This window comes from Ylistrum balloti, unplaced genomic scaffold (genome assembly GCF_031769215.1).
Source record: "Ylistrum balloti isolate Yb309-2 unplaced genomic scaffold, AGI_CSIRO_Ybal_v1 Utg369568, whole genome shotgun sequence".
Lineage (NCBI taxonomy): Eukaryota > Metazoa > Mollusca > Bivalvia > Pectinida > Pectinidae > Ylistrum > Ylistrum balloti.
The window spans coordinates 350,860-371,047 of record NW_026781865.1 but is presented as its reverse complement, the minus strand read 5'-3'; the positions used below and the strand labels follow the sequence as shown (position 1 = coordinate 371,047).

Below are 20,188 nucleotides of genomic sequence, written 5' to 3'. Positions count from 1 at the left end.
GTAAGTAATATTTAATTTCAGTCTGACCAGAAATTTAGGTAGACGCCGGACTACTTTCCACCTGTTTCAGCACTTTGACAGAAATCCATGATATTGATGGTCCTGGATGGGATGGATTTCTGCCCTGTCATGGCAGAAGTAAATTTAATTCTGGCCCATTATCACAGAAAGATTTCAGCCATGGGTGTTGGATTAGACTTAAGCCCAGTGGTAAAGGTTCTGATTTTGGCCTAGTGATGTTTGCTTTGGTTGATTTCAGTCCATAGGTGTTGCAATGTTGTGTATGTGTTCTAGAAGTCTACTGGATATTTCAAGATGGCGACCTGTAAACAACCTACCTGCGATTCACTGGGTTTTAATTTAGTGTTTTTACATTTTGTTTCAAATTGTTAAACTTTTGGCACAAGTTTTAACTTCAACACATAAACATAGAGAAATATTTAAACTGAAAAGAGAATTACATTGTAAACATTTAAAATTGAGCTTCAAAATAAACTGGACAAAAGTGGTGTCTATCTTGAAAATTCCAATGTATATATGAAGTTTTCTAAAGAAATATTGAAAGTAGTACTATATGATTGGGGAGAGACAAGTAGCACTGAGAGATACAAGATACTGTTGGCTGTAAAGGGATTTTTAAAAAGTTAAAACAATTGATTTTTTTCTTCTTTATTGGAACAAATACTCGTGTCATTCATCAACACTTATCTCAAACTTTGCCACTGGATTTTATATGCAGTTCACACAGATTCATACATGTAACTTCTTAAGGAACACAATTTTTTTCACACACCAACACACACTACTTCACTCTGTTTCGATTCATAACAGCAAGGGCTGATAATGCACAATATAAAAGTATGACAACCATACTTCTACTTCTTCTGTCAAAGTGTTGAACAGGTATTCATACATCATCAGTTATACGATTGGTTCAGTCAAGTATTTTCTCTCTCATGAAAGGATATTTTAGGAATGTAATGCAGCTGTGTTGGGGAAAGAAAATAAAAAATTTGATAAGAAAACTGCTTAAATGTGTTTACATCATAACGCTACACACGCTCAACTTGAATCCTGTAAACATCTAAATTACCCATACAAGTGTATTTTACGAGATGTAACGACGAAATGATTTAACAATTTTCCATATTTAGAAATGAAATCTTGCAATGTGGCTTCTTGAATTATTACAAGAAAAAAATTTACATTTAGATTATGACATAAATTGACCATCACAGTTGAACATCTCCACACTTTGTGTAATGGAACTGGAGTTTCCCAGTTATAGAAAACAGCTTAAATTATGACACAAATCAGTCAGTCATCTTAGTTAAACATTTTCACACTTAGTATTATGAATACTGATATCATGGCTTGATAGCATTTCGCAATGTGTACTAAATGGAACTTTTTTTTTTTACACTTCATGGGAAATTTATACAACAAACTACATTTTTGTGTTTAATTAATGCAATACATGATTGAGAATGTGCAATCGAAGTGTAACAAGCATTGATGCAACATACAATAGTAATAAATACTTTTTATACACTTTCATATTATACAATTTTTAAACACTTTTCATACATCAAATACATTACTATCATACCTTGTATACTGCCTATTGTAAACACATTAGATAAAATACATTACCAATCATTTCACAGTAAAACTAACAGAAGTCGAGAGATTTTCGGAAAAAATTATCTGGATACATTTTCTGGAATACAATACTTTATTGAAAATAACAATAAAAATACTGTACACCTGTCGACATTGAATAATGAATACTCCCTACAGGATGTTTAATCAAATTTGCCCTGTAATACATGCATCGCTGTTTTATCTTGCTGTGACTCATGAAAATGAAACTCTAGTAAATGATCATTTTGTCAATGTACGAAATAGCTGGTTGTGTATCATTTTGTTAACGTACGAAGTAGCTGGTTGCTTGATGCTGAAAACCTACCTTAAATGTTAAATTCAATCAACAGAACAAAACTAGTAATGAACAGCATTCTTTTTAAAGTTATCCAAACATTCTGATCAGAAACAACATTTTTTTTTCTGCTATCAGATACACAGCTAACATGATGCAGTTTAGCACTAAAATTAATTGAACACGCACCATTAAAAAAAAAGCAATATTCTAGATTAAGTTTGACCACAAGAGAGTGCTTTCATAAATAAATGGGCTGGCTAGACTTCTATATCTTTTGGTTTATATTAATTGAGCTGTGTATCATTTTCACGCTATTGAAAGATACCTAATAGATTGTATATTTCACCAGCAAAGTTTGACAGAATTATCTCCCTTTAGTTAATCCGTGTCCATCCTTCCTTACAAGTACTATTGTTTTTTTAAACTTGCTTTTTCCAAACTCTGAAAAGGTAACTATGTCAGCGTGATAAACTTGTTTGAAACTGCACAGGAGGAAATGCCTACTGATATATAAAAAGTTTCTGACAGACTTATTCTAATTTGATTCTTAACATTCATCAGACAATGTCAATTCATCTGGATATAATGAAGGCCAAACACAACAGATAATTCTAGTCAGACAACTGTTGGGGATTTCCATGGGTATATGAATAAAAAAAGAAATGAAATCACTGTTTGGTTGGTACTTGGTTTTGTTGGTAAGAAGCACTTTGAAGTCTATAAGAGGTGAAATTAACGTAAATCTTGATTTTGGAATTTCATGGTCACGCATATTCATGGATTAACAATACCAATGGAATCAATGAAAACAAAACTCCCACAAAAATTAATTACCTTACAGTATACATCAAACTATGGATCAAACTTCGTCCTGAACCCAGTTTCAGTTACAGTTTCAGACTAAGAAACAACTACACTAGGTGCTCCATTCATTACCCTTGACAGTGGTGACTCACAACATAATATCAAAAACAAAAACATCTTTCTAGAACACTTAACCTTCAATAACATACCAGCTAATCTGGGAAAATGAAAGTATTAAAGATATAAATCAAGTTCATCCAGTCATCTGACATATATATATTTAAAGAAAAAAAGTGTTTTGATCAGATAGATCTACATTTTAATTGTAATCTGCCAATGTTAATATTTGGACTGCTTATGAATATGACAAGCCATGCATCAGACAAAAATGTAAATCTGGACTAATAACACTGATAAGATATCAAAGTTTCACACACAAAGTTTAACACATAATTTCTTTATTTATTGTGAAATCCAAAAATAATTACCTAAAAGCCATCTACTTCAAAGGTAAAGACATGTTTCTTTATTTTTTAGCCTGTTACAGGTAACCTGGGCACTTCCAACCAAACACTGAACTTTCCCATTCTTAGAATCCCCCATCCTGGGAACACCCCTTAGAAATCCTAAGAATGCCCCTTCTCATTCTTTGAAACCCTGAATACGAAGAATACCCCTTCCTTTCTTAAACACCCCAAAACCTTTTCAATGTCCCTTTCTATTCTTAGCAAACCCCTTTCCTTCTATTTCGTAATTGAGTTTAATTAAATCTATTTCCTCTCATCCTGTTCATCCAATATTTAAATGTTTTTTTGCCCCAACCCCCTTCATCTATATGTTAGAACAGGTAATGCCCTCTGTTGTTACTTCTCCCCTAGTCCACAGCTCCTCTTGTTCAGTAGATATGTTGATTTCTAATCCACGGTTCCACTCAGCTGATCAAGTTCTCCAATCCAGTCAGTTTACTTTGATGCTGTGGACTATGATCCACCACCAGCTGCTTGTGGATCAGCACTGGATGCCAACATCATTATCAGCACAAATGGTACAATGTACATCCACTGAAAAAATCAGACCAAGGAACATGGATTAGATACTGATGACAAAAAAAAAAAAAAAACAAAGAAATGACAGCTGTTATGTCTTTATTTGATTGTTAAATATTTTGCCAACTTGACCGACCTTTCATAAATGAATTGCATACGTGACTTCCATCACCTCAGCATGTTCTGAAACATTGATTTTATAGTATAATTACTCTCTGTGGTGTCCCTGTCAATCGGAAAAACCTATTGATCCTTAACAAGATAAGCCCATGCTGAGGTCATTAAATCTAAAGCAACAGTACAGCTTGTGTGGGCTACTTCACCGGCCTGAGTAGACTTAAAGCCTTACCACCAATTTGAATCCCATCAAAATTAACTATACAAGTGAGATATAACAAGAAGCCTGGAGGGTTTGTAGCAACTATAGCAAATTGTTACGTTAGTACATTTGGATCACATTTGCTGGGTTTATTGCTACTATTTGGGACTCCTTGTAGTAACAGGTGACTAACACTGAACAACATCAGGGAGGTCATTCACATGCCATCCTGAGCAATGGGGGTAAAGCATCTTGCCCAATGACACAACTAACACAGCTCAGACCATTCCATATACCCCCTTCTTGAGAAACACAAACTACCATGGTCCTGATCTTCACCTGAGGTTGTGTAGTTAAATGCTCTACTGACAGCCATGGCTCCTCTAGGTAATATCATAGACATTTCTCCAGTATGTATCGGCTTCTCAGTACCAAACAGGACAGCCAGAATTTTATTCATAGCAAGTTAGGACTTAAAAATTCCTTTCGTCCTTAGCTGTATCTCTTTCATCGCAAAAAATACTTCAGACTCAATTTGGTCAAATTTATTTCAGCCACTCTAGACAAGAAGCATTTAAGGAAAAATGATTAAATAACAGTTGTCAGAACAAGGAGCTAAAAATTGTTGTGAAACAAAGAATGACATATTGGTTTATTGTATCCTTATACGCTTGAAATCTGTTGTAAATTAGTTAAAATTTTAAGAAAAATAAATTAATATAAGATAAATTTTCTTTATAGGTTTCAGTATCACTAAATATGTTTTAACATGATTTAAAGCTGTTCTTTATCTGATGATTGTGTTATAAATTGGAGTTAATGTTTCATGCTGATATCAACATAAACATGTCTAGTCTATTAGGTTTGAATGATCAGTGATGATTAAACCTAACAGATAAGGGGTGACCGACTTCCTGTGAACATGACGTGTCAATCTGCTGACTTTGCTTAAATGACTCTCCATCAAGCACTAGATTGACAATTTGAGTATCTCGCCCATCTTGTATGTCATTCTGTATATGGACAGATAAAAGGTGTCCAACACTACAATACTAGCTGTAGCACCCACTGACTGCAGGATTGTATCTGCCTAGAAAAGTTCTATACAATCAGGACCTTATATGGAAATCCTGGAACCCAAGTATTTACATATCCAGTCTTCAGCTGTCAATCAGTCCTCGATGTTTCAAGGGTTATCATCATTTACAATCCTTTTATAAAAAGAGAATCATATTGAACACCATTGGCTCACAAAGATACTGTCAACACTGTCGTCCTGTATGTATCTCCATTACTACAGCATTTAGTTAGAATGGATGACCATGGTTCTGTGAGAATACAAACTACATCAGCATGCTTGTACAAAGCATCATCCATTATCATACCAGAGGCCCATCAGTTGTGTACCTTAATGACTTACTAATGCTAGCTGAATCTGACAGGAAGTTGAAATGTTAAAAAATGACATCTCAGACTTAATACAGAGTCAATTATTACAACCCACCTTCTTTTGCTTTTGCATTAAAGCATGACAGGATTTTTGTAGGTTTTTTTTTGGTTTAAATCAACTTTGTAAAATTAAAAATAAGTTAAGAATGTCCTAGCCAATCAGATGATAAAACAGCTAATTTATTTTTGTAATTAACCCCTTAAATAAGTCTTCTAAAATTAATAAAAAAAAAGAAATGAAATTGATTTCTTTAGCCCAACTCAAGCACAAGTTTAGATTACAAATCAGTCTGAAAAAATAAACAACTGATCGTTAGCTTGACTGTTTGCATGAACAATGATTTTCATCATCGTGTGGACTGAACCAGACTCTCTTCCTAAAAAATCAAAACACTTTACTTACACTTTGGTGAATTTGTTTGTCAATGATTGCTCTCTTTGTCAAATTATGTCAAAATCCACGTCTGTGCTTGTGCAAGTATATGTTATAAATTTATTTTTCCTCTTTTGGCCTCATCCCCTAGGGGTACCCTCCATTTATATGACAATGAGTTTTCTTTTAAAGGAAAGCTCAATGTTTAGATAAGTGAAAATCTATCCATTCATATTCCAAGAGAATACTTTATACCTTCCTTTGTATGCACTATACACAGAATTCCTGTAGTGCAGGGACACTCCAACCCAATTTTAGACCAAAACTGACTTCTCCCATTCTAGAAAAAATCTCTACTTTGCCTGAGAAAGATAATAGATCACACAACATATCAGACACACACCCTTAAAAACTGGGGGGACTAGTACTTAAGCCTTCCTCACGATAGCTGAGAGACAAATTCAATCAAAGCTTCTAAAAAACTATAGCATCACATAATCAATATGAGCACAGAATGAAAGCCTAATATGATCCTAGCCAGGCCTATATCATTGTCTTAATTGTTTCTCTGGGCTTATTCTACTTCTAAGAGTAAGTAAATTTTATAGATTAATTGATTTAAGTGAAGATGTCTTAAGCTTAAGTCACAAACATACTCCTTTTCAGTCTCTACTAGTTTGATAAGCAACTATTCAAATTAAATTTAAATGTGGAAAAGATAAAAAAAAAAAGAGCTGAAAAATTAACTTCTCTTGACTTGTTAGGATGTTAAAATTATCACCATTTATGTAAACTGAGGTACAAAATACCTATATATTTATTAATTATTAATTAGGATATTATCTGTGTGCATTCTTTCGTAAAGAAACAAGGAGGTATTTCAATGCATCAATTATTAGGGTTAATATACAATTACAGTGCATACAATTGTAGTAAACTACAAGAAGTAGGTAAAGGTATATCTGTAATTCTAAATAATCTTATTTTAGAACTTTTATTGATATTTGATGTCATGATGATCAAAAACAAAAATATCACCTCACTAATCTGTTATAGGTCATATGGTCATTTACAATATATAAAACATCATAAATGGGTCATATTTGTCTCCCCTTGTGACTTTTCTATTGGTATGATATATGATGATGTAGTGCAGGAAAGTATGCTTTGCTCTGTTATAAAAACCTTTTTCATGCCTGTTACAGCAGTTCATATTAAAAGTAACTGTGGAAATATCACTAGAATTTTGATGCAAAATGTAAAATACAATTGAAGCTACAGAAGTCAATTAGAGATTAATCTGTTGTGCCCGACATTCATTTTCCTCAACAAGGTCAAGGTATTCCTTCTCCAAACCAGACCTGACATTTATTTACCATACAGACATTCTTTGGTAGCACTCTTTGAATGTGTAATCAAATCTAGTGTATATTTATCATACATCATCAATCCTTGTGTACTTTTGAATGTGTCATGAATACTTGAGTACCCTTCAAATATTCATCATACTTGTGTAATCCCCTTTCATAAAATCTTGTTTACCTTTGACATCAATCAATTCTTGTACATTTGTTCTGAATGCATCATCAATTCTTGTGTACCTTTCAAAATAGTGACATACATCATCAGTTTCTGTTAACTTTTTGATTAAGTCATTAACTCTCGTGGACATCAACATCTATATATAAGAAAGTCAAAAGAAGCATTTAAGCCAAGCATTTTCCTTTTAGTAGCGAGCATTTTTGAAAAGATGATTACTGTAATATAAGACAAAGTCTTAATGCAGATTTCCATCACATACCATCAAAAGGGTCATACAACACATTTAAGGTTACATATACACAATCTACAATGAAGGCAATGGATTCCAAAATACACATCAATGATAACATGTCTTAAATACTGATAGGACTTCCTAACTTTTTTTTTTCAAATTAGAAAAAAAACTCTCTCAATCATTAAATCATTGTGACAGATAATAAGTATAAGGTATAGTAAGTGGTCTTAAGTTGTAAGAATTCCTTAATTAAATAATGACAGGTATTGTTGATAAAACAGAAGACTAGTACCCTTCCTGAACACCTGTTGATATTTTCATTGAATTTGAGTTTGAATTAAGCTTCTGTTGACATGTTGGCATTCAATTTGTTATCTCAGTATTAAAGGTACACTGAAGTATACTGTTTGGCAGGTAACAAAGAGGTGATGGTATTAAAAATTCCACATGTACTTAAATTGACATATTCTGATAAACATGAACTGTCAAAATCAAAGACGTCCATGTGATAGGTCTTTTGGTCCACCTATCTTAAATGGAGCTTTGCTACAATTACGATGTTTGTACAAAAGGTAGCCATTAAATGAAACTAGAGAATGATTGAAAAATTTTAACATACAAAAGGAATGAGAAAGGGATAATCTTCATGTCTTTTTAAGGATAAATGGTCAATTATATCCATCTGGTGGTCATATTGTTCTTTCAATTAAACATTTAAAAACATGGGCCCCATGAATATTTCAGGAATATAGTGAAAACAATCTCATTGTCAAATGAACAAGGTTTCCTGTTGACTTTATTGACTTTTTCATCTGATAAGTCTACATATTGAATATACACAACTAGGAATCTTTGAGAACAAAGAAATCAATATAGTCTTTTCTTGAGAAATAGCAATGACAGATTGTACCTGTCAACATTCCATGTAAGTACAGGTAGACATGAACATTATATTCCTTGTACAAATGTCAAGATAAAAAAAGATTTCTATAATGGTATAATTGTTTTTTGAGAGTTGTTTTAAGTCTGGCAAGCTTCCATATTGTAACCGCTAATATGATCTGTTTTGTCGGGGGACATACAGTCACATTTCCTGTCGCACTGTGTTGGAAATAGCAGGAGATGTCAGGATTGTATGAATATCATGATTAAAGCTATCTCCCATAGCAATATTGCAGCCATGCTACAGAACTATTCTAAATGTTCATACATAACTGGTAATCTTACAGCTGAATTGATTTTTGACAGGAAACAAACTGAATATGACACATAACGAATAAATGATCTTATGAAAAATTAATTAGAAACTGAAATATTAATTTTCAAAATAAAATTACATAAAAATAAAGTAAGCAGGGACTCATTTTCACTGATTTAACTCCAACTCCTCGTCTTTTTCTTCTGGTCTAAATCTATTGAAGGGTTAATCTATTAAGGTGTCATTAGATATATTGTACACAACATTTTTTATTTCTAAAGTGGTCATGGATGACCTTTCATGTTTACCGATGACAAATAAAATCTAAGCTGGTGTAGAACTAAATAGTGTGATGCTATGGTGTCAAGGAGTTACCTTACACACAAGGTTTTTATTTTAAAAGTGGTCAAAGGAGACCTTTGGATTTGGCTGATGAGCACATGAATATAATCAAGTGTTGACTTTGTTGTAGTCATGCTATTGTGTGAAAAATGAAGTTAAAATGTCGAGGTTCATAGGAAGTTTTTACCATGGTTTTAAATTGAGAAATGGTCAAGGATGACCTTCGACTTTTAACCTTTATGAACAAAGATCAAAATCTAATCAAATGTAGACCTAAGTGGGTGTGATGCCATGTCGTGTGTATGATTTAATATCTTTCCAGTGGTTCATGAGATATCTTGTACACAATCTATTTATTTCTAAAGTGGTCATGGGTGACCTTTGACCTTGATTGATAACAACCAAAATTTAATCTGGTATAGAGCTTGACAGTGTGATGTTCTGGTGTGAATATTGACTAAAAGTGGTACAGGGTTCATGCGATATCTTATACACTAGGTTTTTTTCCAGAAAAGTCACCAAGGATGATCTTCAACTTTTAACTTGACAAAGGAAGATAAAAATTTAATCAGGTGTAGAACTTGGAACTAGAATGTGAACCAATCTGTCCAAGGGTTCATGAGATATGTTGTATACAATGTTTTCCTGCACATACACATGTATGGTAATGTGAACCAATCTGTCCATGGGTTCATGAGATATGTTGTACACAATGTTTTCCTGCACATACACATGTATGGTAATGTGAACCAATCTGTCCATGGGTTCATGAGATATGTTGTATACAATGTTTTCCTGCACATACACATGTATGGTAATGTGAACCAATCTGTCCATGGGTTCATGAGATATGTTGTATACAATGTTTTCCTGCACATACACATGTATGGTAATGTGAACCAATCTGTCCATGGGTTCATGAGATATGTTGTATACAATGTTTTCCTGCACATACACATGTATGGTAATGTGAACCAATCTGTCCATGGGTTCATGAGATATGTTGTATACAATATTTTCCTGCACATACACATGTATGGTACAATAATAGATACAGACATTTTTGTTACCATTTAGGTTTTCTATATGTACTTCCATCATAATCAATCTTGGTTGATAATCACAAATTCCAGTCTGAACCTTTACCAATATTTCCCAGTATGATGTTATCAGGAATGTTACTAGGAAACCAGAACAACTTCTGAATTGTACCTTCTTCATACTTATAGATGGTTTATAAGTGAATGATGCCTCATCCTTGTTTGAAAATATTTAAAATGATTTACAATCAAATTTGTCTATAGTCTATTACTATATTGTAAAACGTTATTTATTTGTGAAATCCAAAATTTTATGAAAATGCTGTTTATCGGTTAATAGAATTAAAAGTACATTGCATCGTGGGATATCAAATCAGTTGAAGCTCACTGTTGTAAATAAACCATCACATCATCATTATCATCTACAGCACTGTGAAAACATCATTTAGAGCTCTGCCTAAAAAACATTTGTTCAATTAGTTTATCAAACTTCTATCAAAGTTATAACCACAGTTTGGCATTTATATCAAATAAACTCCATCCTCAGAAATGACTGATATTGGCCGCCAGAAGAAATCTTATGATCACTAGATACTGTGATTTATGAATTTGAGACGAGTTATAAGCGCTGATAATTCACCAGAAACCTTAAGGTATTCAGGTGGGATAACAGACTAAGACATTGGCAGATCAGTATAAGCTGACTCATAACCTGTTTTATACTGGAAAAATATTATAAACAATTCATGAAATTTAGCTGATTCTGGTCATACACCAATACTTACACGTGTCTGGTTATCAGCCTTCCTTTATTATCCTTCAACAGAATTGCTAACCAAATGTTTTTTCATTGTTGTGTAAGAAGCCAACCCTCTACTCTGGAGTCAGAGATTGTGTTGGCTTTGAGCTTAATGCAGGATAAATGTTGAATTATACTAACTTTAAATACTGTTGATACTGTGAAATCATTACTTCAAGGACATTTGTTAAGCTATATCTATCCATGAAATAGTGATTTTGTGAAAAACCATGAAAATTGAACCTCACAAAAAATATGTTTTTACAGTATAAAGGAATGTGTATGCAGATGCTTCTTTTTATCATTCTCACAGAATATCTAATGATGAACTTCTCTTGAATCACACATAAAAACCACCTGTGAAACCTGTCCATAAAGGCCACTAAAAGGAGCAGACAAAAGTGGTCATTATAGACAGTTCACCTTTATATTGAGTTTTTAAAACATATTTCAATACCGAGGCAATACTAACAAAATTATTAAAAACAAATATGTAATATAGGACAACCAAATCTGTTTGATGTAGAATGATCAAATATTGTTTAAAAACATCAAATGTTGGTGTGTAAATATATGAGAACATTCTGTAAAGGCAAATGACTTTTCCAAATGTTTTGTGAATGTGTAACATATGGTAGATGTATTCAGTGTTTTGTGAACATAGTATTTCTGAAATGGTTTCAGAGACAAGCTAGACTTTGATAATTACCTGAAAAAGAATTCACAACATGGTATTCACTTTAACATCCCATACATACTCTGTGTCAAAGAGAGTAGAGAAATGACAGGCCTAAACCAATAAGTAACTACCAGAGTAGCAATCAGCAGTAGGAAGGGATATCATAGTCCAAAGTTCCCACCATTAACATTTCAATTCTATGATGATAATTCTATTAAAGTTTGTATAAATTTTCTAATGAAAATAATAAAACAAAGTATTTCAAAGCAAAACCAGTATTCCCAAAAAACAGTGTTGACACTGACTGGATGGCAGGTTTAACAGTCATTATTCTGCAGTCAAATTGCACATTACAGAAACTAAAAATAAATGCATAGTTGAAATGAGATTGAGGAGAAACCAATTTACTATTTATAGTAAAAGTGACCTTGACCTTTTACTTTATGACTGAAAGCAAAGGATTGAGTGAATCCACCCAACATAATACGATCTTGATGTTTCACCATTAGTAAGAAGCTGAATAGAAATGTAATTCTGGTCTGAGATCGATTTGCTTGAAGTACGAATGAAGTTTGCCCAACAGTCCTTAAGATATTGTTCAGTATTGGACAGAGGTAATTACCATCTAGTGTCCAGGACTCAGTCAGACTGGTTGATAATTCAGTTGATGTATATAATATCTATCATATTCCACTGATATGAAAAAAAAAAAATGTTTACTGTTTATTTCTAAGAATTATGAATCTAAAATATAAGATTTTAAAAACCATTTACTTTCTTATACAAGGGTATTTAACAGCTCTCACCCTTACAACTCCTGGGCTTACAGTGGTAATATAACATATTTCAAAATACTGTTTTGCCGTATGCTTAAAAATGTTTCTTGAAACATTTCATTGAATATGACAGAGTAGATTTCCAAAAGAAATAAAGTAATAAGCAAAAAACAAGAGGCTTTTAACAGTCACTTGATTTACAATCCTTCTTATCATAGAAAATGATTTTGTAAAAAAACAAAAAAGATAACTTTAACTACATTGTACACATAATACAAATGTAAATTGTGCGTAAGATTAACTGCTGTCCCATGCTAAAGCTTCTAACCAAGTCTGAATTTAAAGAAATTACACCCAAAAATTTAATTTTCCTATAAAAAATCTTCCATCTTCTCAGGCTGCTTGGGGTTGGGGACCATATAAGGCATGATGCTGAACAAAAAGGGGATCACAATAGGTCCCCCTGGGACTTAGTCTCAGGTGACCTAAAAAAAATCCTAAAACAAAACAATAAGAACTCTGAAACAGCCCTATGAACTTTGGTCAGATAACCTAAAACAAAACAAACATGACTCACAACTGAAAATAAAGGCTGCAAAAAGATAATAAATCCTGCATAAACTCACAACCGTTAAATCAAAACGAGCAACTGGAGAGAACATATTCACAAATAACAAGGATTAAAATATCCTAAGTGTCCCAGACCATCCAAAGGATTTTGTCACTCATTTCTCCATAACAATTAGCTTGTGCATCCATGCATCTAGTAGTAAAATCCTTATATTTTGTAATCTCAAGATTACAATTAAAGTCATTTTTGTTCAAATTGAATCGCACGCCCAATCACATTAATTTGAACAAAACATAATTTTTTTTTAGCAAAGTAATCAATTAGAAATAAAATCAATTTTAAATGTTGAAAATTATGTGCAGCTCAAAGTGAATTACATGGGTTCTTCAAAGGAGATAACTTAAGTGACATTTGTGTTTCCATTGGCCACAAATTTGTAAATGAAAATCTCAGAGCTGTCATCTGAACTATTACAGTGCTGAGATGTGTTCAGTTTCAAAGTGTAACTGCAGCAGGTAATTACTGACTCCAGACAGCAATCTCATGTCACTGACACACATCAGTCCAGGGCTACATTGAACAATTATAATAAAGCTGCAGTGACCACACAATTCTAGGACATCATCTTACAAACATTGATGGAAAACCACTCAGGAGTTTGGTCATAATTTGATTGACACCATTGATGGTGTCAACTCTAATCATGACAAACTCTAAAATGGCTTTCCATCAATGTTTGTAAGATGATGGCAATATCACCCACAAAAAAAAAAACATGAAATAGTCTTGTTTGTTTCAAATGTAAATATGCTGTTTTAACGTTTCTTTTTAACAATGATGATGATGTGATACATCATTCTAAGATACATATTCTATAAACAGTAATTAAGTATAAAATAATCATACTCCCTCTATCGCTGCAGAGCTAAAGCACTTACATTCTGGAATATCTGCAAAGCTGATCATACACAAAATGGATGCAGCTTGTTACCATAACATGTAGATGACACAAGATCTAGAGATGGACTCAGTTACAATGACCACATTAAATGTTTTCTTTCCAATTCAGATGGCTATAACCATTAAGCTGATGTTTTTCATTTTTATAATTCCAGTTTGTGTCTGTGTAATGAAATGGTTTGGTTTCCCTCCACCAGGCCTGTTTCCCTGTACTTAACTTTGGGATATATGCTTTGTGGGGGAAACCAGACACTTGCTATATCATCGTTCAAACATGGTAGCCATGATGGTCTGCATACTTCCTACAGCTAGACATTTGTTGATTATCAGACCATTGATGAGGTCAGTATGTATTATTTTAACCTGGTAGAAATCTACTGATGGGTGAGGACTTTCATGATAGTCAAGTTGATATAACACCAGATTGACCAAAATGAAAGTTCCTTCATTTGTATATTACACATGTATGGGTAGTTTGAATTGTTCATATGTGTATTTATGAAATCTTAAAATTAAACATTCAGACAAATACATACAAATAAAAGAAGAATAAGAGAGTATAAACATTTTACAACCTTTCAACTTATTAAATGGTGGAATCAGAATATAACAAAATTATCCTCTAAGACGTGTGTATCATATTCCAGGTTTCATATGGACCAGCTGTTGAAAAATCTTGACATGTATCAATAAAAATTTAGGGCATGATAGAAAATATATGACTCAATCCTTTGATATTTTCATACGAAAAATAACATTAATCAAACCCACTGAAAATTCTACCTTCCTCACTTTTGACCATGATATATACAACATCAGAGAGCATTTCATACAACGTGATTGTATATTTACCAATTTTCTCGCAGTGAAAATTCTTCACGTTTCCTAAATCAAAGCTAAAATCTATCAGTGTATAAACACGAAGCGTTCACAATGTTGCCAGCACCATGGTTAATCCAGGCACTCCATTAGACATCCATTGTTCTTTTTGTTATAAAGGTGACACTTCTACATCAGGTAAATCAAGAACATTTGTCTAAATTTTCTCTCCTCTAATTGATGATTATGATGGTAGTTCTTCAATTACTATCCTCATTAGATATCCTCACCAACTAATGACATAAGGTCACACAAGCGAGTGCCTCCAGATAGGATCTTGTTACAACAAATAACTGTTTAGTGTGGTTTGCTGGCTGGATATGAAAAATTATCTCTGCTTGGAGACAAAAAGTGTCTGAAATAATGCAAAATCTGTAATTAAGTCATCTTTATGGTCCCATTTTAGCATCCAATATGGACCAGGATAAAATATCACATAACCTTTAGACTGCTAGCAGTGTTAGATTGCTATTGGGATAAAACTGCATCTTGACAATTTGACAGCTAAGATCACACTTCGCAGAATAGTCAACAGTTGTCAAGACTCAATCACTTTCAGTCTTTGCTTTACAAAGAAAACAGAAAGCTTGAAAGAAGTTTTCTGTTAAAACATGTTAAAGATCAATATTTTTCAAAATAATCTGACATCAAACTGATGTATCTTATCAAAAAGATAAACTACCGCTAATCTCATTATTATAGAACAAATATGGAGATGTCAGTATACATGGACAGAAAGCTCTTGATCAGACCCTGTGTATTGGTAATAGTTATTGAAGAAGCCTAAAGACAAAACGCCACTCAAATAAACAAGCATACTTAGTATTACTGAAGTAAAACAGCCTCTGCAAAGTATTACAAACTAATCACATACAAAGAGAAAATGTTACATTGGGAAAACCTGTTCGAGATTGTGGCAAGTTCCTCAATGGATACTACGTGGTAGGGATTCTTGTTATGTGGTAAAGGTATAGATAACGAGTTCTCAACATCTAAGAGCAGATTTGTTGTTTATCACAGTCAACAATACCATCATCATAATAAACAAGAACCCTCTTGGATGCTGAAAAATCCTGTGTTATATCTAAAAGTAACCACTTTTAAAGAAGGTGTCAGAAAATTTGGACAAATTGTACTTAGTTTCAGTTCCAATCCATAGCCTCTATGTTTGACCACTAAAAACCTCGAAGTAAAATGGTACGGCCATCCTTATTTATGTACTATAATGCAGGGAAAGGTGAAGTTTTTTTACCAAAAAGAAGCGATGTTCCAAACATGGCAAAAATTAAGATGTGAAGGACCAAGTGAGCTAAAAAAATTGATGCCGGATGCAAGATCCCACAGCATAAGCTCATATGGCCCTTTTACATGGCAACATTAAGGTGTAGCAGCATTCAAAAACGATTATTCAACAAATGGTAAGCTTTTAAAATATTTTGACCAAAACCAAAACCAAAGGTTTCAGATGGACAGACAGACCAATCCTAATATATCCCCGCTCCCCCCATTTACCCAATATCACAATACTCTCAAGATAGACAAACCATATTGATTGTGGTGTGATGTGAAGGAAGATGGAAACAGTTATTAATTCTTAAGTGTCAATACTTTAAACTTATGCAAACAGAGGGAACATCAAATCTACATACTGACAGATCATTCCTACAGGAACTTCATGTATAAAGAATTTTACATTCTTGTCACTTTTCAACTGTTTAGATAGACTAACACCAGTCTCTTCTATCTAATATATACCTTCCCACAGGAACTATTTACTTGGCACTTGTTCCTGTATGTAGAGAAGAAATACATGTAGATTTTACTACACCCCATTATACAGGTTTTCACTGTGATAAACAAAAGAATTTATCACCTCATTATGGCCCCAATTAAACCCTGATCTAACAAAAACATACTAGGTATATATAAACCCGTCAGAACCAATTTACCATTAGCGGGAGAGTCTGGCTCTCATCTCATGTGGTTGTATATATCATTAGGTGTTGAGTTATTGAGGTCTCTGCCACTTATACTACATCAGCATCATCAGAGTAAACAATGAATTTTTGTCTCTCATTCTGAATAGCTTGCCATGGTAACACAGTAACAATTATGTTTACCTAGTCCATAATATCTTTACAAAATTGCATTAAGAATAATAATTCTGAGAAAAAGTAAGGAAAAATATACAACGATTTTCTCTCCTGAAATCTCTGAATTGTAATAATTATTCATTACATTTTTGGATATTACTTTCTTCTCATGAATGGATTTCAACACTCCTAACAAAAATAAGATTTCATTTGTAGCTTCCTGTCTAAAAGATTCATTCATAGACTTAATGATATAAAGAAAATTGACAAAAAATTACCCAAACCTTGAAAATGTATGTAAAAAAAGCCTTGTTTCCATGCAAATAAGTAAATATCTATTCATTGTAATTTTGACCCTGACCTTTGAGCTCAGAAACATAACTCTTGTGCAAAATTTTATTAAAATTCCTGAAGAAATTAAAGATGAAATTAAGTTTGCCTCCTCCAAGTGGCTGAGGTATATAAGAAATTAAATCTAAGATGGGGTATACATTTTGAATTTTAATTGACATCTGTGAACAGAGCGGCCTTGTTTTGTCTTTATGAGCTGTTATTTAGAACTCTGTAAGAGCTTCTGTCTCTTATCAGTTATCTACATGCTAAAGGTGCCAACAGTTATGTATAATCCAAAACAACGTCTCTAGCAATAAAAAAGGACAGATATAAATAGAACACTTTCAGATTGAGTTATCATTTCATTACAAAAAAACTAAAAAAAAAACCCCAAAAACCAGAAAATATCTAGATGACAGGAATGCCTTGCTGCTGTGCTAACAAGAAATTTATCAGGTGCAAAACTTGATGTTATGATACTTTGGAGTAAACATGAACCAGATTTGTTGAAAGGCTCACAAGAGATGGCATTGATTCAGTGTGGGATGTACAGATTAGGGAACACATACACTATATGCCCCATCCCTTATTAAAAAAAAGCCATTATGAATCCTAATCTTCAAAATAAGTTGCAATAATTTCCTTACCTTAAACACACAGACATCATGAAAACAGGAAGTATCACCACCCTTTATACAATGGCTACAGTAACAGTTGTCCCCACTAATATATCCCATGACTATATTCATACTATAAATGCTAATTTTTATACACCAAGTCTGAAGTATTAAATCATTGCTAGGTTTTTAAGATCATGAGGAAAATAGGAAAAAAATTGTTTACCATGTTACTCAGAACTATGATGAAAGCATTACGCTTCTCTGATGGGAACAGCTCATCAATAGGGCAAACCTAACCAGTCAGCAAATCAAATCTGACATGGGGGACAAAGTCTGTGGGGAAACTAATACAATTAGAGAGAGCTTAACACTAACATGTATAATGAGAAAATAGTAGAGATATATATCCTATTAAGCTATTCTTTGCAATAAACTGATCTAATTTCAATTTGGAAGCATGTTTATCAAGTTTTACAGTTCAACAAAAGAAACAAATTGGAGTGGAAATTAGGATGATTTTCAAAACAACTCACAAGAGTGAAATGTAGATGCAAAAATTTAATGTACAATTCATTTAATCACGGACCAAGTAGTGTTTTAATTGTTTTAACAGTGTCATGATTGAAACCAAAGGGACCAGACATAGACATTTTCCTGGAAAAACATGAAAAATACCCACAATAATTCAAAAGTTATGGTATTATACATCTAGAAGTCAGGTGAAAACACAAAATGATAATTACCTGAGAGATACCTTCTACAGTGTTGAGTTAGATAAGATGTAACTTCAAATGGTTTATTCATACTATCTCATGTAGCATCATTGTTATTTATAGCACATAATGAAATTACAGTAATGTATTTATTTGACAACAAGCTATGCTTAGAAGTAAGTCCATCTATGTTTACTGGTGTTCAAAAGCATTCAACATAAATATTTTTTGCTGTCCCATAACAAGCTCATCCATAATCTAGAATCTCAGGTTAATATGTTGGTCCTGTCAGCTTATAAAAGGATATTTACGGTAATAAAATGGTATAATGGTATATGTGTGTGTGGGAACTGAATGACAAACCATTACAGAAAAGTTGTAGAATTTAAATGCTTCATTGCTGTTATCAATTATTTGTCAAGATTCAAAACATTTTTTTCAACTACATTCTTTCACATCATGCCTTTTTTCCTGTCAGTTTCAGCATCTGATCATCTCATGTCAGACAGAACTTCCTGACAGCTGACATCAGAGCTTCATTTGGGGAATGGTGATTGTTAAATTAAAACTTGTTTTCACTGAATTATTATGTAATGACATTTCTCCTATTTCTATATTTTTTTTTTGTAACCTTTAATATCAACACAAAATGAGAGAGAAAAAAACACAATACCTTCTCACATACCATCCTGTACAGACATGGATATAAAGTGTGGGATTATTATTGAATTATTCTGATGTAATATTTCTGAAGCTCCCATTTCGTATCAGAAACACGTCATCAATGCGTTGAGAATATATTTACTATTTTTTTTCTTTCCTTCTTTTCCCATCCCTATTTCCTACCCCCACAAACAATGGTAATGGAATGACTGGACATTGGAGGGTTAGTCAAGTTTGACACAGTATTGTGTTACTTACAGCCATGGAGTCTGACATCCTGTGTTGCAATCAATATTTGTGATATCTGACGTTTGGTATAATTACGAGCATGATGCAATGATTATAAAACAAATAAAATACGCTCTAAATTTCCTCAAGATTAATTAAAGTACACAGATTAATTGCCAAATCTAATTTTCTACATATAGAATTCCCGAAACATCGGCACTCTTTGGTGATCATGCAGCTAACAAATTTTAAAGTAATAAAACACAAAACTACAATGTTAGTACCATAAATTTCCGCATATAGTTCACACTTTTTCAAGCTAAAACTGTCATGTTCAAAAGGGGGTGCGCATTATACGCAGGAACATGCCATTCTTGGGGTTATCATTCCCGAGTTCTGCGTCCGCCATATTGGATTACCTCCCTTCACATAGTTATATGTAAAAGTCGTCGGTCATATATGATAGTTTGGAGATAAAAACAACAACAAAAAATTTAAAAAAAAATAAAATTTGAATCTTTTAATCATCAGCCATACACACTAGCATTACGGTGAATCTATTTTTTTTCTTTTTCTTCGTTTCC

The 20,188-nt window shown here is 33.0% G+C and overlaps 1 protein-coding gene across 1 annotated transcript in view; it reads right to left on the bottom strand.

Annotated features, from left to right (window-relative positions):
* Positions 1 to 653: 653 nt before the first annotated feature.
* The window catches only part of LOC132558992 (ER membrane protein complex subunit 10-like), a 47,726-nt gene continuing 28,191 nt past the window's right edge, over positions 654 to 20,188 (bottom strand). The window contains exon 7 of the mRNA XM_060223637.1: positions 654 to 3,807. Coding sequence (XP_060079620.1) covers positions 3,727 to 3,807 — 81 coding nt within the window. The 3' untranslated portion in view covers positions 654 to 3,726. The remainder of the gene's footprint in view (positions 3,808 to 20,188) is intronic.